Raw genomic sequence first — 26,445 nt, forward strand, 5'->3', positions numbered from 1 at the left:
CTGTACCACGTGCCACGCCAGAGAGGCAACGGGAGATTAGGGAGGTTAATAAGTGGCTCAAGAATTGGTGTAGGAAGGAGGGGTTTGGGTTCCTGCAGAACTGGGCCGACTTCTCAGTTGGCTACAGGTTCTACGCTAGGGGCGGGCTGCACCTCAATGGGGAAGGTGCAGCTGTGCTGGGGGAGAAAATGGCTAAAAGGTTGGAGGAGTGTTTAACCCCTTCACCCCCAAGGGTGGTTTGCACGTTAATGACCGGGCCAATTTTTACAATTCTGACCACTGTCCCTTTATGAGGTTATAACTCTGGAACGCTTTAACGGATCTTGGCGATTCTGACATTGTTTTCTCGTGACATATTGTACTTCATGATAGTGGTAAAATTTCTTCGATATAACTTGCGTTTATTTGTGAAAAAAACGAATATTTGGCGAAAATTTTGAAAATTTCGCAATTTTCCAACTTTGAATTTTTATGCCCTTAAATCACAGACATATGTCACGCAAAATACTTAATAAGTAACATTTCCCACATGTCTACTTTACATCAGCACAATTTTGGAACCAAAATTTTTTTTTGTGACGGAGTTATAAGGGTTAAAAGTTGACCAGCAATTTCTCATTTTTACACCATTTTTTTTTAGGGACCACATCTCATTTGAAGTCATTTTGAGGGGTCTATATGATAGAAAATACCCAAGTGTGACACCATTCTAAAAACTGCACCCCTCAAGGTACTCAAAACCACTTTCAAGAAGTTTATTAACCCTTCAGGTGTTTCACAGGAATTTTTGGAATGTTTAAATAAAAATAAACATTTAACTTTTTTTCACACAAAATTTATTTCAGCTCCAATTTGTTTTATTTTACCAAGGGTAACAGGAGAAAATAGACCCCAAAATTTGTTGTACAATTTGTCCTGAGTACGCTGATACCCGATATGTGGGGGTAAACCACTGTTTGGGCGCATGGCAGAGCTCGGAAGGAAAGGAGCGCCATTTGACTTTTCAATGCAAAATTGACTAGAATTGAGATGGGACGCCATGCTGCATTTGGAGAGCCCCTGATGTGCCTAAACATTGAAACCCCCCACAAGTGACACCATTTTGGAAAGTAGACCCCCTAAGGATCTTATCTAGATGTGTGGTGAGCACTTTGACCCAACAAGTGCTTCACAGAAGTTTATAATGCAGAGTCGTAAAAATAAAAAATCATATTTTTTCACAAAAATGATCTTTTCGCCCCCAATTTTTTATTTTCCCAAGGGTAAGAGAAGAAATTGGACCCCAAAAATTGTTGTGCAATTTGTCCTGAGTACGCTGATACCCCATATGTGGGTGTAAACCATTGTTTGGGCGCAGGGCAGAGCTCGGAAGGGAAGGAGCGCTATTTTACTTTTCAAGGCAAAATTGACTGGAATTAAGATGGGATGCCATGTTGCGTTTGGAGAGCCCCTGATGTGCCTAAACATTAAAACCCCCCACAAGTGACACCATTTTGGAAAGTAGACCCCCTAAGGAACTTATCTAGATGTGTTTTGATAGCTTTGAACCCCCAAGTGTTTCACTACAGTTTATAACGCAGAGCCGTGAAAATAAAAATTCTTTTTTTTTTTTCACAAAAATGATTTTTAGCCCCCAGTTTTGTATTTTCACAAGGGTATCAGGATAAATTGGACCCCAAAAGTTGTTGTCCAATTTGTCCTGAGTACGCTGATACCCCATATGTGGGGGGGAACCACTGTTTGGGCGCATGACAGAGCTCGGAAGGGAAGGAGCGCCATTTGGAATGCAGACTTAAATGGATTGGTCTGCAGGCGTCACGTTGCATTTGCAAAGCCCCTGATGTACCCAAACAGTACAAACCCCCCACAAGTGACCCCATATCGGAAACTAGACCCCCCAAGGAACTTATCTAGATGTGTTGTGAGAACTTTGAACCCCCAAGTGTCTCACTACAGTTTACAACGCAGAGCCATGAAAATAAAAAAATATTTTTTTTCCCCACAAAACTTATTTTTTGGCCCCCAGTTTTGTATTTTCCCAAGGGTAGCAGGAGAAATTGGACCCCAACAGATGATGTCCAATTTGTCCTGAGTACGCTGATACCCCATATGTTGGGGTAAACCCCTGCTTGGGCACACGGGAGAGCTCTGAAGGGAAGGAGCACTGTTTTCCTTTTTCAACGCAGAATTGTCTGGAATTCAGATCGGATGCCATGTCCCGTTTGGAGAGCCCCTGATGTGCCTAAACAGTGGAAACCCCCCAATTATAACTGAAACCCTAATCCAAACACACCCCTTACCCTAATCCCAACAGTAACCCTAACCACTCCTCTAACCCAGACACACCCAACCCTATTCCCAACCGTAAATGTAATCCAAACCCTAACCCTATCTTTAGCCCCAACCCTAACTGTAGCCCCAACCCTAGCCCCAACCCTAGCCATAACCCTAGCCCTAACCCTAGCAATAACACTAGCCCTATCACTAGCCCTATCACTAGCCCTAACACTAGCCCTAACCCTAGCCCCAACCCTAGCCCTAACCCTAGCCCCAACCCTAGCCCTAACCCTAGCCCCAACCTTAGCCCCAACCCTAGCCCCAACCCTAGCCCCAACCCTAGCCCTAACCCTAGCCCTAACCCTAGCCCTAACCCTAGCCCTAACCCTAGCCCTAACCCTAACCCTAGCCCTAACCCTAACCCTAGCCCTAACCCTAGCCCTAGCCCTAACCCTAGCCCTAACTCTAGTCCTAACTCTAGCCCTAACCCTAACCCTAATGGGAAAATGGAAATAAATACATTTTTTAATTTTTTTTATTTTTCCCTAACTAAGGGGGTGATGAAGGGGGGTTTGATTTACTTTTATAGCGGGTTATTTAGCGGATTTTTATGATTGGCAGCCGTCACACACTGAAAGACGCTTTTCATTGCAAAAAATATTTTTTGCGTTACCACATTTTGAGAGCTGTAATTTTTCCATATTTGAGTCCACAGAGTCATGTGAGATCTTGTTTTTTGCGAGACGAGTTGACGTTTTTATTGGTAACATTTTCGGACACGTGACATTTTTTGATCGCTTCTTATTCCGATTTTTGTGAGGCAGAGTGTTCAAAAACCAGCTATTCATGAATTTCTTTTGGGGGAGGCGTTTATACCGTTCCGCGTTTGGTAAAATTGATAAAGCAGTTTTATTCGTCGGGTCAGTACGATTACAGTGATATCTCATTTATATCATTTTTTTATGTTTCGGCGCTTTTATACGATAAAAACTATTTTATAGAAAAAATAATTATTTTGGTATCGCTTTATTCTCAGGACTATAACTTTTTTATTTTTTTGCTGATGATGCTGTATGGCGGCTCGTTTTTTGCGGGACAAGATGACGTTTTCAGCGGTACCATGGTTATTTATTTCAGTCTTTTTGATCGCGTGTTATTCCACTTTTTGTTCGGCGGTATGATAATAAAGCGTTGTTTTTTGCCTCGGTTTTTTTTTTTCTTACGGTGTTTACTGAAGGGGTTAACTAGTGGGGCAGTTTTATAGGTTGGGTCGTTACGGACGCGGCGATACTAAATATGTGTACTTTTATTGTTTTTTTTATTTTATTTAGCTAAAGAAATGTATTTATGGGAATAATATTTTTTTTTTTTTTCTTTATTTAGGATATTTTTTTTTATTTTTTTTTTACACACATGTGGGGAATTTTTTTTTTACTTTTTTACTTTGTCCCAGGGGGGGACATCACAGATCATTGATCTGGCAGTGTGCACAGCACTCTGCCAGATCTGCGATCTGCTGTGCAGGGCTGCAGGCTTACCAAGTGTCTGCTCTGAGCAGACACTCGGTAAGCCACCTCCCTCCCTGCAGGACCCGGATGCCACGGCCATCTTGGATCCGGGACCTGCGGCGAGGAGGGAGGTAGGAGACCCTCGGAGCAACGCGATCACATCGCGTTGCTCCGGGGGTCTCAGGGAAGCCCGCAGGGAGCCCCCTCCCTGCGCGATGCTTCCCTATACCGCCGGTACACCGCGATCATGTTTGATCGCGGTGTGCCGGGGGTTAATGTGCCGGGGGCGGTCCGTGACCGCTCCTGGCACATAGTGCCGGATGTCAGCTGCGATATGCAGCTGACACCCGGCCGCGATCGGCCGCGCTCCCCCCGTGAGCGCCGCTGATCGGTGATGACGTACTATTCCGTCGGTGGTCATACGGGCCCACCCCACCTCGACGGGATAGTACGTCCGATGTCAGGAAGGGGTTAAAGTAGGGAATGGGGGGAGGCTATTAATTTTATAGGAGGGGAAGATAGTGCAGATAGAGACCTGGGCACAAATAAGGAAGTTGGGGGTGGCAGTGGCATGGGGGGTGGGCTTAGAACAGTTAGTAATTTAAGAAAGAATAGAGGTACAGAGAGATACATAAAGTACATGTATACTGATGCCGGAAGCCTACAAGCCAACAAAATGGACGAATTAGAATTAATGTTGTTGGAACATAGTTATGACATGGTGGGGATATCTGAGACATGGCTGGACGAGAGCCATGACTGGGCTGTTAACTTGCAGAAATGCAGGTGTGCTATGAGCGCCGACCACAGGGTGGCGCTCACAGCTACCGGCGATCAGTAACCATAGAGGTCTCAAGGACCTCTATGGTTACTCTGCAGAAGCATCGCTGACCCCCGATCATGTGACGGGGGTCAGCGATGCGCTCATTTCCGGCTGCCCGGCCGGAAGCGCTGTTTAAATGCCGCTGTCAGCGTTTTACAGCGGCATTTAACTAGTTAATAGCGGCGGGTGAATCGCGATTTCACCCGCCGCTATTGCGGGCACATGTCAGCTGTTCAAAACAGCTGACATGTCCCGGCTTTGATGCGGGCTCACCGCCGGAGCCCTGCATCAAAGAGGGGGCCGCCGGAGCCCTGCATCAAAGAGGGGGATCTGACCTCGGACGTACTATCCCGTCCGAGGTCAGAAAGGGGTTACTTAAACCGTCAATGAAAAATACCTGGTGTATGGGTGGATGACAAACTTACATTTAGTGGCCAGTGTCAGGCAGCTGCTACAAAGGCAAATAAAATAATGGGATGCATTAAAAGAGGCATAGATACTCATGAGGAGAACATAATTTTACCTCTATACAAGTCACTAGTTCGACCACACTTAGAATACTGTGCACAGTTCTGGTCTCCGGTGTATAAGAAAGACATAGCTGAACTAGAGCGGGTGCAGAGAAGAGCGACCAAGGGTATTAGAGGACTGGGGGGTCTGCAATACCAAGATAGGTTATTACACTTGGGGCTGTTTAGTTCGGAAAAGCTAAGGGGTGATCTTATGTTAATGTATAAATATATGAGGGGACAGTACAAAGACCTTTCTGATGATCTTTTTAATCATAGACCTGAGACAGGGACAAGGGGGCATCCTCTATATCTGGAGGAAAGAAGGTTTAAGCATAATAACAGACGCGGATTCTTTACTGTAAGAGCAGTGAGACTATGGAACTCTCTGCCATATGATGTTGTAATGAGTGATTCGTTACTTAAATTTAAGAGGGGACTGGATACCTTTATTGAAAAGTATAAAGTTACAGGTTATATATATTAGATTCCTTGATAGGGTGTTGATCCAGGGAACTAGTCTGATTGCCGTATGTGGAGTCGGGAAGGATTTTTTTTCCCCAAGGTGGATCTTACTCTTTGCCACATGGGTTTTTTTTGCCTTCCCCTGGATCAACATGTTAGGGCATGTTAGGTTAGGCTATGGGTTGAACTAGATGGACTTAAAGTCTTCCTTCAACCTTAATAACTATGTTACAAATGTGCATGTGTCTGTACAAACGGTTAGAAACTGACTCCATGAGGATGGTCTGAGTGCCCGACGGCCACAGATGGGGGTTGTGCTCATAGCCCAACACCATGCAGGACGCTTGGCATTTGCCACAGAACACCAGGATTGGCAAATTCGTCACTGGCGCACTGTGCTCTTCACAGGTGAAAGCAGGTTCACACTGAGCACATGTGACAGACGTGACAGTCTGGAGACGCCGTGGAGAGCGATCTGCTGGCTTCAACATCCTTCAGCACGACCACTTTGGCAGTGGGTCAGTAATGGTGTGGGGTGGCATTTCTTTGGAGGGCCGCACAGCCCTCCATGTGCTCGCCAGAGGTAGCCTGACTGCCATTAGGTACCGAGATCCTCAGACCCCTTGTGGCATTTCCACTGAAGTTGGACCAGCCTGTAATTTGACTTTCCACTTTGATTTTGAGCATCATTCCAACTCCAGACCTCCATGGGATATTCATTTTGATTTACATTGATCGTTTTTACGTTTTATTGTTGTCGACACATCCCACTATGTAATGAATAAAGATTTGCAACTGAAATATTTCATTCAGTGATATCTAGGATGTGGTATTTTAGTGTTCCCTTTATTTTTTTGAGCAGAAAAAGGATTGTATCCGAAACTTCGCCACGCCATTTGGGCAATAAACATCACTTTTTTCTGGAAGTCTGTTGTGCTGTTTCCCCCTTTTTTTTTTTCTAATATATAATCTCTCTATATCTATTGAGATATACTGCAAGATGGGCTGCATACAGGGGGTGAGAAGAGAGATATACCGCAGGATGGGCTATATAAAGGGGCAGAGAGGAGAGATATACTGCAGGATGGGATATATAAAGGGGCAGAGAGGAGAGATATACTGTAGGATAGGCAGTATATAGATGGGAAGAGAGGAAAGATATACTTCAGTATGGGCTGTATACAGGTGCTGAGTGGAGAGATATGCTGCAAGATGGGCTTCATACAGGGGGCTGAGAGGAGAGATATAATGCAGGATGGGCTGCATACAGGGGGCTGAGAGGAGAGATATACTGCAGGATAGGCTATATAAAGGGACAGAGAGGAGAGATATACTGCAGGATGGGCTATATAAAGGGGCAGAGTGGAGAGATATACTGCAGGATGGGCTATATAATGGGGCAGAGGGGAGAGATATACTGCAGGATCGGCTATATAAAAGGGCAGAGAGGAGAGATATACTGCAGGATGGGCTATATAAAGGGGCAGAGAGGAGAGATATACTGCAGGATGGGCTATATAAAGGGGCAGAGAGGAGAGATATATGGTAGGATAGGCAGTATATAGATGGGGAGAGAGGAAAGATATACTGTAGTATGGGCTGTATACAGGTGCTGAGAGTAGAGTTATACTGCAGGATGGGCTGCATACAGGGGGCTGAGAGGAGAGATATACTGGAGGATGGGCTGCATACAGGGGGCTGAGTGGATAGATATACTGAAAGATGGGCTTCATACAGTGGGCTGAGAGGAGAGATATACTGCAGGATGGGTTGCATACAGGGGGCTGAGAGGAGAGATATACTGCAGGATGGGCTATATAAAGGGGCAAAGAGGAGAGATATACTGCAGGATGAGCTATATAAATGGGCAGAGAGGAGAGATATACTGCAGGATGGGCTATATAAAAGGGCAGAGAGGAGAGATATACTGCAGGATGGGCTATATAAAGGGGCAGAGAGGAGAGATATACTGCAGGATGGGCTATATAATGGGCCAGAGGAGAGATATACTGCAGGATGGGCTATATAAAGGGGCAGAGAGGAGAGATATACTGCAGGATGGGCTATATAAAGGGGCAGAGAGGAGAGATATACTGCAGGATGGGCTATATAAAAGGGCAGAGAGGAGAGATATACTGCAGGATGGGCTATATAAAGGGACAGAGAGGAGAGATATACTGCAGGATGGGCTATATAAAGGGGCAGAGAGGAGTGATATACTGTAGGATGGGGAGAGGGGAAAGATACTGCAGTATGGGCTGTATACAGGTGCTGAGAGGAGAGTTATACTGCAGGATGGGCTGCGTACACGGGGCTGAGTGGAGAGATATACTGGAGGATGGGCTGCATACAGGGGGCTGAGAGGAGAGATATACTGGAGGATGGGCTGCATACAGGGGGCTGAGTGCAGAGATATACTGCAAGATGGGCTTCGTACAGGGGGCTGAGAGGAGAGATATACTGCAGGATGGGCTGCATACAAGGGCTGAGAGGAGAGATATACTGCAGGATGGGCTAAATAAAGGGGCAGAGAGGAGAGATATACTGCAGGATGGGCTATATAAGGGGCAGAGAGGAGAGATATACTGCAGGATGGGCTATATAAAGGGGCAGAGAGGAGAGACATACTGCAGGATGGGCTATATAAAGGGCAGAGAGGAGAGATATACTGCAGGATGGGCTATATAAAGGGCAGAAAGGAGAGATATACTGTAGGATAGGCAGTATATAGATGGGGAGAGAGGAAAGATATACTGCAGTATGGGCTGTATACAGGTGCTGAGAGGAGAGTTATACTGCAGGATGGGCTGCATACAGGGGGCTGAGAGGAGAGATATACTGCAGGATGGGCTTCATACAGGGGGCTGAGAGGAGAGATATACTGCAAGATGGGCTTCATACAGGGGGCTGAGAGGAGAGATATACTGCAGGATGGGCTATATAAAGGGGCAGAGAGGAGAGATATACTGCAGTATGGGCTGTATACAGGTGCTGAGAGGAGAGTTATACTGCAGGATGGGCTGCATACAGGGGGCTAAGTGGAGAGATATACTGGAGGATGGGCTTCATACAGGGGGCTGAGAGGAGAGATATACTGCAGGATGGGCTTCATACAGGGGGCTGAGAGGAGAGATATACTGCAAGATGGGCTTCATACAGGGGGCTGAGAGGAGAGATATACTGCTGGATGGGCTATATAAAGGGGCAGAGAGGAGAGATATACTGCAGGATGGGCTATATAAAGGGGAAGAGAGGAGAGATATATTGTAGGATAGGCAGTATATAGATGGGGAGAGAGGAAAGGTATACTGCAGTATGGGCTGTATACTGGTGCTGAGAGGAGAGTAAGGCTACTTTCACACTAGACTCGTACACTGCACGTCGCTATGCGACGTTGCAGTGCACCGACGCTAGCTGTGGAAGCGCCACACAATGGGGGCAGCGGATGCTGTTTTTCCACGCATCCGCTGCCCCATTGTGAGGTACGAGGAGGCGGGGGCGGAGTTCCGGCCGCGCATGCGCGGTCGGAATTGCTGCACACAACGAACAAAAAAAAGTTACATGTAACGTTTTTTTGTGCCGACGGTCCGACGCAAACATCGCAAGACGGTTGCGACGTGTGGCATTGCGTCGCTAATGCTAGTCTATGGAGAAAAAACGCATCCTGCAAGCACTTTTGCAGGATGCGTTTTTTCTGCAAAACGACGCATAGCGACGTGCAGTGCACGACTCTAGTGTGAAAGTAGCCTTATACTGCAGGATGGGCTGCATACAGGGGGCTGAGTGGAGCGATATACTGCAAGATGGGCTTCATACAGGGGGCTGAGAGGAGAGATATACTGCAGGATGGGCTGCATACAGGGGGCTGAGAGGAGAGATATACTGCAGGATGGGCTATATAATGGGGCAGAGAGGAGAGATATACTGCGGGATGGGCTATATAAAGGGGCAGAGAGGAGAGATATACTGCAGGATGGGCTATATAATGGGGCAGAGAGGAGAGATATACTGCAGGATGGGCTATATAAAGGGGCAGAGAGGAGAGATATACTGCAGGATGGGCTATATAATGGGGCAGAGAGGAGAGATATACTGCGGGGTGGGCTATATAAAGGGGCAGAGAGGAGAAATACTGCAGGATGGTCTATATAATGTTGCAGAGAGGAGAGATATACTGCAAGATGGGCTATATAAAGGGGCAGAGAGGAGAGATATACCGCAGGATGGGCTATATAAAGGGGCAGAGAGGAGAGATATACTGTAGCATAGGCAGTATATAGATGGGGAGAGAGGAAAGATATACTGCAGCATGGGTTGTATACAGGTGCAGAGAGGAGAGTTATACTGCAGGATGGGCTGCATACAGGGGGCTGAGAGGAGAAATATACTGGAGGATGGGCTGCATACAGGGGTCTGAGAGGAGAAATATACTGGAGGATGGGCTGCATACAGGGGGCTGAGTGGAGAGATATACTGCAAGATGGGCTTCATATATGGGGCTGAGAGGAGAGATATACTGCAGGATGGGCTATATAAATGGGCAGAGAGGAGAGATATACTGCAGGATGGGCTATATAAAGGGGCAGAGAGGAGGGATATACTGCAGGATGGGCTATTTAAAGGGGCAGAGAGGAGAGATATACTGCAGGATGGGCTATACAAAGGGGCAGAGAGGAGAGATACTGTAGGATAGGCAGTATATAGATAGGCAGAGAGGAAAGATATACTGCAGTATGGGCTGTATACAGGTGCTGAGAGGAGAGTTATACTGCAGGATGGGCTGCATACAGGGAGCTGAGAGGAGAGATATACTGCAGGATGGGCTGCATACAGGGGGCTGAGAGGAGAGCTATACTGCAGGATAAGCTTCCACCTCTCCCAAATGAAAGAAGCAGATAAATGCTGGAGCGGTAAAGCACTCTGCTCAGTGCCATAGCCCATACCTTCTAGCTGCCAGGAGAGCTCACAATACTTGGACATTTTTTTTAAATTAGAACTAGAATTGCACTTTAAGCATTCCATAAGCTCATTATAGAGATCAAGATGTTTTTAAAGGTGTTGAGCAATCCATCCACAGGTCAGATGATGATCGTGATCCCGAGAAATGGCTTTGCAGTGTCCCGCTGTATTTGCCGGAAATAGCTTAATACAGCATTTGACTATCTCAGCAGTCCCATAGACAATGAATAGGATGGGGTGCATATGTTGGACCATAACTCCATTTCAGGGCATAATTACAGCAGGTTCCTTCCTACCCATAAATGCAGGCTTTACTGAGAGAGGTGTCCACATTCACCCAGGAATTCAGACTTCAGCCTAAGAGAGGTATTCACATTGATATGTAGGTACCCATCTGTTATTTAAGACCACCTTGACGTTGGTTGATGGGCAGGCATGATGTGTCCAAATTATGTGCAAAACTTACAATTCTTTTTCTAATATTCCAAAGCCGTATTCCTATTTATATTTCATATATTTCACATTGACCTGCTTTAGCACGATAGAGTGCAACATTTTTTTGTATATTGTACCCAGTATGCAGCCCATCATACAGTAACAAGACTAAAGTCAGCGCAGCCGCCTACCAGGAAATTTTAGAGCACTTCATGCCTCCCTCTGCCGACAATCTTTTTGGAGATTGAAATTCCATTCTCCAGCATGACTTGGCACCTGTCCACACTGCCAAAAATACCAATACCTGGTTTAAAAAAAACAGTATCACTGTGCTTGATTGGCCAGCACACTCACCTGATCTTAACCCCATAGAGAATCTATGGGGTATTATCAAGAGAAAGATGAGACACCAGACCCAAAAATGCAGACGAGCTGAAGGCTGCTATCAAAGCAACCTGGGCTTCCATAACCACTCAGGAGGGCCACAGGCTTATCGCCTCCATGCCACACCGCATTGATGCAGTAATTGATGCAAAAGGAGCCCAGACCAAGTATTGAGTGCATTTACTGAACATGCATTTCAGTAGGCCAACATTTCGGATTTTAAAATCATTTTAATGGTGGTGTTATAAAGTATTTTGATTTACTGAGATGACTTTTCATTGGCTGTAAGCCATAATCAACATTATCAGAAATAAACTCTTGAAATATATCACTCTGTAATGATTCTATATAATATGAGATTCACTTTTTGTATTGAAGAGCTGAAATAAATTAACTTTTTGATGATATTCAAATTTTGTGAGACGGATCTGTAAGTCTTGCCTGGCCGTGTTACAGAAGCAGCAGCTACAGGGAGAAAATGAATTTTTCTTCCTGTTGCCGCTCACTTTCAGTCATCAGGGCCGTGCAGGGAGTGGTTACAGTCACCGCTCACTACACAGCAATTGCATTTTTATCACTTCCCTCCACTTTGATTGACACCCTGCTCTGAACACACAAATACTGCACACACACTCTGCGGAGTAAATTGTCAATCAGCATGATGGGGAGTGATCACAGCCGCACTTACTGTGCACCACCCCGATGACCAGAAACAAGCAGCTGCTGGGAGAATAAAACTTTTTTTTTTCTCCCTGTACCTGCTGCTCCAGTAATCCAGCAACTTAGTTTAACCTGCGGATAACCACAAGTTCCCTTTAACTGAGAATTTAAGCACCCCCTGTTCCCATTAGATGAAGACTCTCTGAACCTGCAGATTTTTACAGGACCGGACGACCATCTGATGTGTTTTGGGGTCTGCTGACCCTACCACAACAGATGATATCGTGGAAGAAAAGATTGGGAAGTCGAAATTTCAGCGCCAAATCCTTTTCTTTTCAAGAGAGAGAAGCCAAAGGAGTCTGACAGCGACTATCTCCTCTCTCCCCAGTGAAGACACATGAACACTTTGCTGAGTTGAGTACCTGTGTGTATGGTGGAGTTGGCAGAGAGCACTGTCTGCCGAACGATCATTCAGCCCACAGCTGTCTCATGTGTATGGCGTGCTTTAGACTGACATTTAAAGGGGAGTTCTCAAGTTAGTTATTCCCTGTCCATGGGAGAAATAATAACTTTCTGATCTCTGGGGGTCCGACTACAGAGGCTGCCTGCAATCTCAAGAACCCCTGAAAGCCCCAGCTGGATAGAGCAGAGATTGCTTATATGCTATTCAGCGCCTCAAAGCCCTGCTTCTCAGATTAGTGTGGGCCACGGCGGTTGGACCCCCAGGGATTGGAAAGTTATCCCCTATCCTTTGGATATAATTCGAGAACAGCCTTTTAACCCCTTCCCGACCTGTGACGCCACGTAGGCGTCATGAAAGTTGGTGCCAATCCGACCTGTGACGCCTATGTGGCGTCATGGAGGGATCGCGTCCCTGCAGATCGGGTGAAAGGGTTAACTCCAATTTCACCCAATCTGCAGGGACAGGGGGAGTGGCTTCGCCCCCCCCGTGGCTACGACCGCTCTGATTGGCTGTTTCACTTTCAACAGCCAATCAGAGCAATTTGTAATATTTCACCTATGAAAAGTGGTGCAATATTACAATCCAGCCATGGCCGATGCTGCAATATCATCGGCCATGGCTGGAAACCCTGATCTGCCCACCGCCACCGATCTGCTCCCCAGTCCTCCTTTCTGCCCCGTACTGTGGTCCGCTCCCCTCCGTCCTCCTGTCCGCTCCCCCCGTGCTCCGATCCACCCCCCCCGTGCTCCGATCTCCCCCCCCCCCATACTTACCGAGCCTCCCGGTGTCCGTCTGTCTTCTTCATGGGCGCCACCATCTTCCATAATGGCAGGCGCATGCGCAGTGCGCCCGCCGAATCGGCCGGCAGATTCGTTCCAGGTACATTTTGATCACTGTGATAAAACGTATCACAGTGATCAAAATAAAAAAAATATTAAATGAACCCCCCCCCTTTATCACCCCCATAGGTAGGGACAATAATAAAATAAAGAAAATATATATATTTTTTCTTCCCCCACTAGGGTTAGGGTATGTGCACACGGTGCGGATTTGGCTGTGGATCCGCAGCGGATTGGCCTCTGCAGATTCGTAGCAGTTTTCCATCAGGTGTACAGTTCCATGTAAACCTATGGAAAACCATATCTTGCGTTCAAAAAGTCAAATGGTGCTCCCTCCATTCCGAGCCCCGACGTGCGCCCAAACAGTGGTTTACCCCCACATATGGGGTACCAGCATACTCAGGACAAACTGGGCAACAATTATTGGGGTCCAGTTTCTCCAAAATGGGGTCACATGTGGGGGAGCTCCAATGTTTAGGCACACAGGGGCTCTCCAAACGCGACATGGTGTCCGCTAACGATTGGAGCTAATTTTTCATTCAAAAGTCAAATGGTGCTCCTTCCCTTCCGAGCCTTGCCGTGTGCACAAACAGTGGTTTACCCCCACATGTGAGGTATCGGTGTACTCAGAAGAAATTGCCCAACACATTTTAGGATCTATTTTATCCTGTTGCTCATGTGAAAATGAAAAAATTGAGGCTAAAATAAATTTTTTGTGGAAAAAAATTACTTTTTCATTTTTACGGATCAATTTGTGAAGCACCTGGGGCTTCAAAGTGCTCACTATGCATCTAGATAAGTTTCTTGGGGGGGTTTAGTTTCCAAAATGGGGTCACTTGTGGGGGAGCTCCAATGTTTAGGCACACGGGGGCTCTCCAAACACGACATGGTGTCCGCTAAAGATTGGAACCAATTTTTAATTGAAATAGTCAAATGGCGCTCCTTCCCTTCCGAGCCCTGTTGTGCGCCCAAACAGTGGTTTCCCCCACATATGGGGTTTCGGCGTACTTAGGACAACTTGTACAATAACTTTTGGGGTCCAGTTTCTCTTTTTACCCTTGGGAAAATAAAAAAAATTGTTGCTAAAAGATCATTTTTGTGACCAAAAAGTTAAATGTTAATTTTTTGCTTCCATGTTGCTTCTGCTGCTGTGAAGCACCTGAAGGGTTAATAAACTTCTTGAATGTGGTTTTGAGTACTTTGAGGGGTGCAGTTTTTAGAACGGTGTCACTTTTGGGTATTTTCAGCCATATAGACCCCTCAAACTGACTTCAAATGTGAGGTGGTCCCTAAAAAAAAATGGTTTTGTAAATTTCGTTGTAAAAATGAGAAATCGCTGGTCAAATTTTAACCCTTATAACTTCCTAGCAAAAAAAAAAATTTGTTTCCAAAATTGTGCTGATGTAAAGTAGACATGTGGGTAATGTTATTTATTAACTACCGGTATTTTGTGTCACATAACTCTCTCTTTTAACAGAATAAAAATTTGAAAATTGCAAAATTTTCAAAATTTTAGCCAAATTTCCATTTTTTTCACAAATAAACGCAACAATTATCGACTTAAATTTACCACTAACATGAAGCCCAATATGTCACGAATAAACAATCTCAGAACCGCTAGGATCCGTTGAAGCGTTCCTGAGTTATTACCTCATACAGGGACACTGATCAGAATTGCAAAAAACGGCCAGGTCATTAAGGTCAAAATAGGCTGGGTCATGAAGGGGTTAAGGTCTGAGTCTATGAAATAAAAGGGGGGCTGCTTTACACCAAAAACTGAATTTTATCCTGTCCTTCATATTCGATGCATAGGAAAAGCGGTGAGCGATTGATTTTTTTTTTCTTTTCGGATATATACAGTGTATTTTTATACGAGGCACACACTGTTCCTTCTCATCGACTGTGTCAATACTAAACCCACCCCAAAAAAATCCATAAAATGATTTCACGTTTGTTTTATTTCGCGTAGCTTGTACAGAATCAACTTGTTCTTTTTTAACTTTTTTTTTTTTTTTTTGGGAGGGGGGCCGGTTATAAGGATTTGCTGGAAATCATTGTGGCTATAACAACAGCTTTGTGCTATTGAAGAAAAAAAAAATATGACTATGTCAATATTCGCTGCGTACAAAAGAGCAGGCCACTTTTGTGTTTCTAGCGGTAATGATTAACATTACGTTCATTTAAATAATGCATAATTACCGTGAAGTAGAAAGACGTTACCTGGAAAGAGCCTTAGAGAAAATTGTCGCCGGTGGGGTATTGTTTACGTACATTAAGTCTAGAGTTTCTCCATCCACTTCCCGGGATCACAGATAATTACTGCCTACAGTACTTCACAGGCGCAAGTTCACATCCAGCGTCGTTCCCTATTGAATGTCTGGTACTGGAGTGGATTGCTAGCTCTTTGGGGCGACTGCCCTCACCTCCTTTTTTTTTTTTAACCAAATTGTAATCAAATAAAAATTGCAATTTGGCTGAAATGTGTGTTGCGTCGAGTCCCCTTTTCTTCCACGGCTCCGCTCGTAGCAATCTAATTAAATACCAATGTCTGTTATAATTGCGATTACATTATTCCAGGCTCTTTTCTGCTCCCTTTTTACGTATTGTTTACCGGCCCCCTACTCACTCATACTACCTGCTGATAGTAATGTTTTATAAAGAGCAGGTGCTGGCAATAAGAAAAGTGTGATTTCCCTGGTACATGAACGTGAATATTCAAAGCTTTAAATTAGGTGCAAAAAAATGGGGGGTTAAAATTAATAATTGCATGGGTAATAATGGCAAATTTCCCCTTAACAATATATTTCTGTACTTGGATCATCCTCTTCTGGTAAGTAATACTATTCCATTTTCTTTTTCTATTCACTGGACATGGTACCATTGGAATCAATGCAAGGTCGTGATGCTGGGGGCAAATGACCAAACTGGGGCAAACAAAAAGTGGATATTGCCCAATTGGATTCCATGGTTTTCGGTGATGAATAACGCAATCCTTTTTTTCCTATTACTTTGGGAAAATACTTGTCAAAGCTGCTAGAAACAAAGGGAATCCTGCGGATTGGCTCTCTTCCTCCCCAGAGACCTCAAAAAAGTATATGAAAAAAGTAACTTTTTTACTCTCTTTTTATCTTAAAAAAAGCAAAAGCAAAATACATTTATCCTATATCATATTATATACTAAAAAAAAAATCTGAAATCTTGCAATTTTCACACTGACGACTAGGTTTAATAGTAACATTTTTTTTGTTTTACCCATAGATCAATAGTACACATAAGACTATGAAACTTAGTGAACTATCTCCTCAGGGAAATCTGCTTCTTTCTCCTCCTGGACTGATTTTACATTCTCAGTTCGTGGGTAAAATCTGTATTCAGTAAGTACAGACTTTCCCATTACTGAGATAGGAGATGACAGTTGGTGCTCATAAAGTTCTATGGAGTGGGAGGAGCTAGAGATTGACACACATTCTGTTCCAATTTTACCTGAAACGTCAGTTCCACTTTAAAAATGACCTGTCACTAGGTTAAGGCTGTGTGCACACGTTCAGTTTTTTTCGCTGTTTTTCGCGCTATGCCCACCATGCGGGAAGTAAGCGGATCATGTGCGGTTGGTACCCAGGGTGGAGGAGAGGAGACTTTCCTCCATGCCCTGGGGACCACATTCCTGTAAAAAAAAGAATAAAAATAAAAAATCGTGATATTCTCACCTTCCGGCGGCCCCGGCAGCCTTCCCGCTCCTCGCGATGCTCCCGTTCCCAGTGATGCTTTGCGACAATGACCTGTGATGATGTAGCGGTCTCGCGTGATACTACGTAATCTGGGGTCATTGCCGCAAGGCACTACTGGGAACAGAAGCTTCCGGGAGCATCGCGAGGAGCGGGAAGGCTGCAGGGGCCGCCGGAAGGTGAGAATATCACAATTTTTTTTAATATTTTTAACATTCTATCTTAGCATCAATAGTAAAAAAGTTGGTCACACTATGTTTGACAAGTGTGACCAACCTGTCAATCAGTTTTCCAAGCGATGCTACAGATCGCTTGGAAAACGCTAGCATTCTGCAAGCTAATTACACTTGTAAAACTCTAGTGTTTAGCAGGAAAACGCATGCCAATGGCACAGTTGCGGAAATTTCTGCGGCAATTCCGGAAGTGTGCACATATCCTAAAAGTGTTTTTTGTTCTTTTTTTATTATTATTTTTTATTCCCACTGCTCCCCTGAGTATGCTACTTTGTATTTTTAAATCCTCCTTTCAGTTGCAGAAACATTGGCCTTTTTATTTGGTGTTAATTTTTATGGTCTTTTCCAATCGGGGTGTGGCTCACAGTGTAATAATGCAGAGCAGCCTAAAGATACATCCCCCAGAGAATCCTGTGAGCACTAAATAAAAAGGCTCATATCTCTAGTACCATATGGTGAATTAAAAACAAAAACAGAATACTCAGAAAAGCAGGGGGAGTAAAATAAGACCAAAAACTGGCCACTTTTGCCCTCGTGACATGTTATAAGTCATTGTACAGAAGGAGGAGGAGGTGAGCTGTGACATCACCTATTGTGAATGGTGGGTCCTGTGTTATCTACTGTATGTAGAGGTGTAATCAGTCATTGTACAGGAGGGGGAGGAGGTGAGCTGTGATATCACCTAATGTGAATGGTGGATCCTGTGTTATCTACTGTATATAGAGGTGCTATCAGTCATTGTACAGGAGGAGGAGGTGAGCTGTGATATCACCTATTGTGAATGGTGGATCCTGTACTACCTACTGTATATAGAGGTGTTATCAGACATTGTACAGGAGGAGGAGGTGAGCTGTGACATCACCTATTGTGAATGGTGGATCCTGTGTTATCTACTGTATATAGAGGTGTTATCAGACATTGTACAGGAGGGGGAGGTGAGCTGTGACATCACCTATTGTGAATGGTGGATCCTGTACTACCTACTGTATATAGAGGTGTTTTCAGACATTGTACAGGAGGAGGTGAGCTGTGACATCACCTATTGTGAATGGTGGATCCTGTACTACCTACTGTATATAGAGGTGTTATCAGTCATTGTACAGGAGGAAGAGGTGAACTGTGACATCACCTATTGTGAATGGTGGATCCTGTGTAATCTACTGTATATATAGGTGTTATCAGTCACTGTACAGGAGGAGGAGGTGAGCTGTGATATCATCTATTGTGAATGGTGGATCCTGTTATCTACTGTATATAGAGGTGTTATCAGTTAGTGTACAGGAGGAGGAGGTGAGCTGTGATATCATCTATTGTGAATGGTGGATCCTGTTATCTACTGTATATAGAGGTGTTATCAGTCACTGTACAGGAGGAGGAGGTGAGCTGTGATATCATCTATTGTGAATGGTGGATCCTGTTATCTACTGTATATAGAGGAGTTATCAGTCATTGTACAGGAGGAGGAGGTGAGCTGTGACATCACCTATTGTGAATGGTGGATCCTGTTATCTACTGTATATAGAGGTGTTATCAGTCATTGTACAGGAGGAGGTGAGCTGTGACATCACCTATTGTGAATGGTGGATTCTGTGTTATCTACTGTATATAGAGGTGTTATCAGTCATTGTACAGGAGGAGGTGAGCTGTGATATCATCTATTGTGAATGGTGGCTCCTGTGTTACCTGTCTGTGACATAAATGAGACTGCCGAAAAGTCCTCTGTACAGAACAGAAAGTGTGAATCTATTATGAGGCCTAGTGGAATTTTCATTTATTTAAAAAAAATAAATAAAATAGTATGGAAAATTTGAAGAAACAAAAACCTTTAAACTTAATTGAAATGAAATACATTTTGTGATGACGCTTTAATGATGTCATGTCTTTTCACATAATTACTTGATATTCATACATGGTGAAATTTCTTTAGTCCATAATTACTAGGATTGAATCAAAGTCGGATTATTATATAATCTGATGTTCATCGAAAGTAAGAAGACCGCCTCGGATAAAATACTAGCCTAAAATCTGCAACTACATGATGATGATAATTTCCTTTTCCTTCTCTTATACCAATCTTCTTCTGTTGCTGCGAAAGTCCGGACATTCTTCTATATCAGATTGTCAGTATTTCTGAATTATTGGATGCCGGATTAAAGATACTCTATGATATAGAATCTCAACATGCTGTTCTTTTTTGTTTTTTTTTATTCTTTGATTTAGTCACAAGAGAAATAAAACACACATTATGTTTTTTTTTTTTCTCGGAATGATTTCCAGTGTAACTAAATCGAAAGTGGGAGGAATTTCTGAGAAAATTTCATGCTGCTAAATCTCTCTAGATTTATTTTTATCAAGTCAAATTAATGCAAAATCCCAGCACAAGCCTTTTGAATTTGGGAAACTTTGGAGGAGGGTCATTCCCTAATGGTAATTATTGGTTTTACATTTATTTTTTCACAGGGGAGCTGATCACAGCCGCCTATGAGCTCGGAGTAAGTATTAATTTTATTGTTTAATCAATGCTCTCATTAACAGTTTTAGGAATTAGGGAAGTTTAATTAAGCATGGAGTAAAGTAGATTAATTTATTTTCAAACCACAGTTTTACTAACTTATAAGTACAGTATGCGACAATTTACTTTAAGTTTTAAATCCAATTAAACAAAATTATAAAGCAAGGCTTTTTACTGTATATACAGTGGCATGGCTTATTATCAACCCAAAATGTGGATAAGCTGGGGAGAATGAAATAAATCGGGTTAACAGTTTTAATAAGTTTTATTATTTAATAAACTTAATTATGGTGTCATGATCCCTTTAGGTAAGACCCAAAGTCTGTTAGACTGGCACTAATCTGGAGACCGTGTGGTCTACACAAGCGTTAATCAATATACTTTTTTTTTTTTGACATTGAGGTTAGCAAAAACATTTCAAGATCATTTTTGCTCCAAAAATAAATATACAATTATTGGTAAATCTTAAAGAGTGGGGTTTCCACTTTCAATAAAATGGTCCTCAAATGATTGGATACTAATAAGAAAATAAGGTATTTTGGCTGCAGCAACTACAATCAGAGCTCGGCAGCTCCGATAATGTAGACGGCACGAGTCAATGAATTCAGTGATTGGTTGCAGCGGTGATGGCTGCTGTAGTCATAATGACATTGCGTGCAGTTAAAACAGTGCGGTGGTGATCTAGCACTGACCAGGTAAGGTTGAAAATAGTGATGAGCGAGTATACTCGTCGCTCGTGTTTTCTCGAGCACGCTCGGGTCGTCTCCAAGTACTTGTGAGTGGTCGGAGATTTAGTTTTCCTTGCCGCAGCTGCATGATTTACAGCTGATAGACAGCTTGATTACATGTGGGGATTCCCTAACAAACAGGCATTCCTCACATGTATTCAGCCTGGCTAGCAGCTGTAAATCATGCAGCTGGGGCAACAAAGGCTAAATCTCCGAGCAGTCACAAATACTCGGAGATCACCCGAGCGTGCTCGAGAAAACCCGAGCAACGAGTGAGTATACTCGCTCAGCACTAGTTGAGAACTATCTGTATCCAGCCATTTGAGAAACACTTTTTTTGTGGATGAGTGGGGCAAAATCTGCACCAAAATTGCATGTATTTTATTATGTCCGATCCTTTGTTCTCACAGAAGATTAACAGAGCAGTCTGGCTTTGACTTACTCCTCTCGTCATTTGCTTCATATTGTGCCAGACTGCTATCGCTTGCCCATATAGTAGGTTATAATTCAGTGCCCTCATTGCCCACATAGGCCTCGTAGTCCCAGAGGCCTCCATCACAAAGCAAATGCCTAATGTGAAAGCGTACAACCCCTTTAATATAACCTTAAAGGGATCCTAATCAACATGGATCTTTAGTTTGGGAAATCCTCCACATTTGCCTGCGCTGAATGTTTTGTGCTTTGATCTTCATCAGGTCGCTCATCCCCCTGGATATCCGTTGTTCACTTTGCTGGCCAAACTGGCGATGGTCCTTCTGCCGATCGGCTCCATTGCTTATCGAGTCAACCTCCTCTGCTGCCTTTTTGGAGCAGTTGCCGCCTCTCTGCTCTTTATTACAACCGTCAGGTATCTGTTCCTTTTTGTATAATGTTAGATTCAGATGGAAATTATGCAATGTGATAATTTGATATTGATAGCCTATTTTAAGAATAGACCACCAATTTTGTATCCCCAGATAACCCCTAAGGGCGCAGTCAGACAGCCGTATAAATCGGGACCGAGATTGGAGAGCAATGCAAGGACTGGCTGGCCAGTCCGAACCACTGAGTTCTGATCTGTCTGATTCATACCGCCGTCTGACTGGCCTTTAAGTGAGTATGTCAGCACAAAAAGACTGTCCAAACCAAGCACAAACAATCGGTGCACCCTTGATGTAACCAAACAAATCAGTTTGCCTTCACCCCTACTTGTTTCTCATCTCATCTTCTCTTGTAAAGCCTGAGCTTTCAGTTGTGAAAGAAGGTGGTGAAAATTGATGGAAAATAAGTAGGTGGGAAGGTGCACTGAGCTGCTCGGTCACACCAGGGGTGCACCAAGCATCGGTGCTTTGTTTGAACAGTCATTTTGAGCCAACAGACTTTTTTTTTTCTTTTTTTATAGGTGTTACCTGTGAGTAGAGAATAAAAGAAAGGTCTACTTTTTTATTTTCCCGGAAACAGCACCACTCTTGTTCACAGGGCGTATATTGGAATGGTAAAGCCCATGTAGAATAACAAAAAAAAAAAGTGGTTCTGTTTTTAGACAAAAACTGAACTTTTTTTGTCCAATTATTTACAATAGTTTACAAAAAAACTACAATAAAATCAAATAAAAAAATCCAAAAAAGTGAATAAGTAAAGGAAAACTGGATGAGGAAATGTGCCAGAATCTGTTAGTCTGGTCTGTAGTCAACAAACTAAGATCTGCACACATTTCTCATTGTCTGTGAACAAACAGGGGACTTTGAAGGCAGCAGATACGTTAGTTTATCGCCACATTAGCCAATCTTACTAATTGGGACTATAGCTTTGATGGTGCCTTTAGTTTAGTGCCAAGACAGCCCTGCGAGCCGCCACAACTGCCAGGTTTGCTGTCTCTGTGATGTGCTCGTCTACTGACCCAGAAGAAGTAGATCTTTCTGAACTTTTGTTTTAAACTTCGTCTGAACTTGACCACCCACTACAATGAGTATGTCTCCAGATGACAGATCCCGACACCGTGCCAAAACCTCAGTGTACACTTCAGGGCACAAAGTGTATGTGTTCATTTCTCAAGAAAGTAAAAAATGACTTAAAATTAAACCAACCATAATTTTAAAGCCTCCGCCGCTTCCCCCAGTAATAATAATAATAATAATAATTTTATTTATATAGCGCCAACATATTCCGCAGCGCTTTACAACTTATAGAGGGGACTTATACAGACAACAGACATTACAGCATAACAGAAATCACAGTTCAAAACAGATACCAGGAGGAATGAGGGCCCTGCTGCTCGCAAGCTTACAATCTATGAGGAAAAGGGGAGACACAAGAGGTGGATGGTAACAATTGCTTTAGTTATTTGGACCAGCCATAGTGTAAGGCTCGGGTGTTCATGTAAAGCTGCATGAACCAGTTAACTGCCTAAGTATGTAACAGTACAGACACAGAGGGCTATTAACTGCATAAAGTGTATGACTTTTAGTAACGTGACGTCAGCGCTGCAGACAATTAGCAAGCTCAGTGGCTCCACTCTAGCTGCTCTGAATCCTTTGAGCTCAGTTATTGGCTGCAGCGCTGTCGACGTGACCTCAACGCTGCAGACAATAACAGGAGCAGTGGCAGAGACTCAACGCTGGACCCCGGGAGGGTGAGTAAAGCTCAATTTGTTTGTGTTTTTTTTTTTATAACAAACTTCAGCCACTAGAGAGGGGTTTTATAAAACCGCAAAGCTTTAGAGTAGCTTTTTTGCAGAGTTTTCAGCGCAGAGCCTCCATGTTTTTGAGGAGGATTTGGAAAGTTTGAGCTCAGTTTTTGCTCCCAGACCTCCTCTAAAACTCTGTGTGCACACAGCTGTAATGTGTCCTAGATCATGCTACATGTACACCTTTTACTATTTTTATCTAGATCTCCTTTTATTGCTCCAATTAAAAGGGTGGTCCTAGACTGAACTATTGATGACATATCCAACCTATTTAACCAGTGAATAAATGATACTTAGTTGATACCCCCCTTTAAAGATATAACAAAGGGGCAGCCTCATCTCACCAAAAATTGAAGCAACAAACTCTTATTGTTCTGTGTCTCCAGCTCCAATGCAGCCCAGCGTTTTTCCATGGTTACAGATGACAAACCAAAGCAGTGGAGTATGATGCTGCTGTCATACTTCCTCCTATCATTCTTTTTTTTGAGACATATAGACCTGCAAGGGAGCTGAGGACATAAAACAGTGAGATTTTAAATGAGGAGTCTCTTCATTGGTTATTTTATTTATTAAAGGGGTTTCCAGGACTGAACTTTTCATGACGAGTCTGTACACCACCACCATCATACTACACAGCTTTGGGTTGTTGTCTGTAACTATGGAAACACATAGGTCTGCATAGGAGCTGTAGACACAAACAATTCGAAATTTGTAATCAACATTATTTGCAATGTTGCTTCATTTTTTTTATGAGAAGAAGCCATCCCTTTAATATATTTTTAGAGGTATTACCATTTGATGACTCTATGCACAGGATAGGTGTTAAAGGGGTTGTCTGGCTTTAGGCCACAAGTCTGTTTGACTGCAGACTTGTGAATCCTCACACTTTTAATATGCAGTCCGGCATCCGGCCACATTCCGACTAGACTCGTCCTGCCTTGTTCAATATTCTTGCATTAAGTGAGACCAGAGACAGTCTAGTCAGCATGTGGCCGCTTTTTTTTTTGCAAATTACATTCTTGCTGTCTTGTTTCCGACGTTGACTCCAGAGAATCCTGATAGTACGCACACTGCGCGCTGTAAGGATTCACAAGTTTGCAGCCACATAAAAGGACTGCAGACTTATACCCTATCACCTGAAAGCCCCTTTAGTGGGCCTAGGGTGGAATAACAATAAAAAAAAAAATATTTTTAACACCCAGACTGGTTCCGCTCCTCCACACACTGTACTGTGTCCCCTCAGCAATCTTCTAACATCAGCATCTAGCAGGGGTCGCCATATGACCGCTACAGTCAGTCAGTGGCCATTGATTGTCTGCAGCCTATACATTCTGTCCAAACAGGAAGAAACTGTTCATTTGAAACATGCAGGCTGTAGCTGATCAACCGCCTCGGGAACACCTCCCGATGTAGATGTCAGGTGACCCTCCGGGGGGACGAGGCATGACTTGCAGAGGAGCGACACCGGTCCGAGAGGCCAGTATAGGCTTTTATTTTAACTTAAACTTAATTGTTCCAGTGCAGTCCAACTTTTTTTAATAGTAGAAAATCCTTTGATAAAGAAGCATTTTTTTTGCTGGACTTCCATGTCAGTTTTCAGTATAAAATTTCTAGCTAGTGTGTCCATATTTTTTTTTTCCAGCTATTATTTTTCTTTTTCTTTATGGAGGGTTTAGCTTTAGACCCGAGGCTCTATGGCCCACCTCGAGGTCTGAACTGCTGCATTAGAAAGATAATCTCTATATTTAATGTACCAGAGAGTGTGCACGGAGACCCCACCAAAGTACTGATATTGCAAAGGAAGAGGGGGGTTTAGTGTAGGGATTATTTAAAGTGGAAATGCCTTAAACAGATAAACCCACATTTCAGCTAATGCATGTCATGATCCACAACGTAATGGCCCTACATTTGTCAGTGTTTCCATTTTTTTTTCCACCAATACCAACGCCTTATCGGGCCCCACATCAGCAGGTTTGGTATCCACTTTCAAAAAAGATTTGCTCAAAGCATCTGTTTAGCAGGATTTGCTATATTTATGACTTAACCAAAAAAAAAAACCCTTTAGGTCTCCTGCATACATTACAGGCACAAAGAGGGAAAAAAAGCCAGAATGTGGATTTAGCTGTTTTTTCCAGATATATAAGAACGCCGAAGCTTTGAAGTTTTCTAATGCACTATACAAAAACGCCACCATAACGATGCTAAGCTCTACATGAGCCTCACGTCGCTGCCAAAAATACTTTGTCCTGGACAGTTTATTAATAACATTCCAGACTGAGTAGATGGATAGATGTGTAAATGAGAGAGTGGTGGATGCACGGAAGAGATAGACATGTAGGTATTAGAGTTATAAATGGATGTCAGAACGAGAGAGGGTGGATGCATGGAGTAGCTAGACATATAGGTATAAGTGGTATAGGTGGATATGAAAACGAGAGAGCGGTAAATGCATGGAAGAGATAGACATATAGGTATAGGTGGATGTGAGAATGAGAGAGAGGTGGATGCATGGAAGAGATAGACATATAGGTATAGGTGGATGTGAGAATGAGAGAGAGGTGGATGCATGGAAGAGATAGACATATAGGTATAGGTGGATGTGAGAATGAGAGAGAGGTGGATGCATGGAAGAGATAGACATATAGGTATAGGTGGATGTGAGAATGAGAGAGAGGTGGATGCATGGAAGAGATAGACATATAGGTATGAGAGGTATAGATGGATGTGAGAACGAGAGAGAGGTGGATGCATGGAAGAGATAGACATATAGGTATGAGAGGTATAGATGGATGTGAGAACGAGAGAGGTGGATGCATGGAAGAGATAGACATATAGGTATGAGAGGTATAGGTGGGTGGATAGGAATACTCGAGAGATGTGGAAGCATGGAACAGAGAGAGAGGGGTGGATGCATGGAAGAGATAGACATATAGGTATGAGCGGTATAGGTGGGTGGATAGGAATACTCGAGAGATGTGGAAGCATGGAACAGAGAGAGAGGGGTGGATGCATGGAAGAGATAGACATAGGTATTAGACGTATAGATGCATGTGAGAATGAGTGAGGTGGAAGCATGGAAGAGATAGATATATAAGTATTAAAGCTATAGATGGACAGGAATAAGAGAGGAGGATGTATACAAGAGGAGATCAATGGAAAAGATAGATGATATGAGATGGATATGATAAGAGATAAATTGATATGCAATATAGATCGATTTGAGCAAGTGAAATTGATAGATATGAGCTAGAAACACTGTT

The 26,445-nt window shown here is 43.4% G+C and overlaps 1 protein-coding gene across 4 annotated transcripts in view; it reads left to right on the forward strand.

Moving 5' to 3' along the window:
* TMEM260 (transmembrane protein 260) overlaps positions 1–26,445 on the forward strand; it is a 101,774-nt gene that overhangs the window by 5,137 nt on the left and 70,192 nt on the right. For all 4 annotated transcript variants that reach the window (XR_013215730.1, XM_077264698.1, XM_077264673.1 and 1 more), the window contains exons 3-4: positions 19,741–19,772; positions 21,216–21,367. Coding sequence is in view for 3 of the 4 variants with exons in the window: in XM_077264698.1 (XP_077120813.1) it covers positions 19,741–19,772; positions 21,216–21,367 (184 nt within the window). In the remaining variant the exon portion in view is untranslated. The remainder of the gene's footprint in view (positions 1–19,740; positions 19,773–21,215; positions 21,368–26,445) is intronic.

This window comes from Ranitomeya variabilis, chromosome 1 (genome assembly GCF_051348905.1).
Source record: "Ranitomeya variabilis isolate aRanVar5 chromosome 1, aRanVar5.hap1, whole genome shotgun sequence".
Classification (NCBI taxonomy): Eukaryota; Metazoa; Chordata; class Amphibia; order Anura; family Dendrobatidae; genus Ranitomeya; species Ranitomeya variabilis.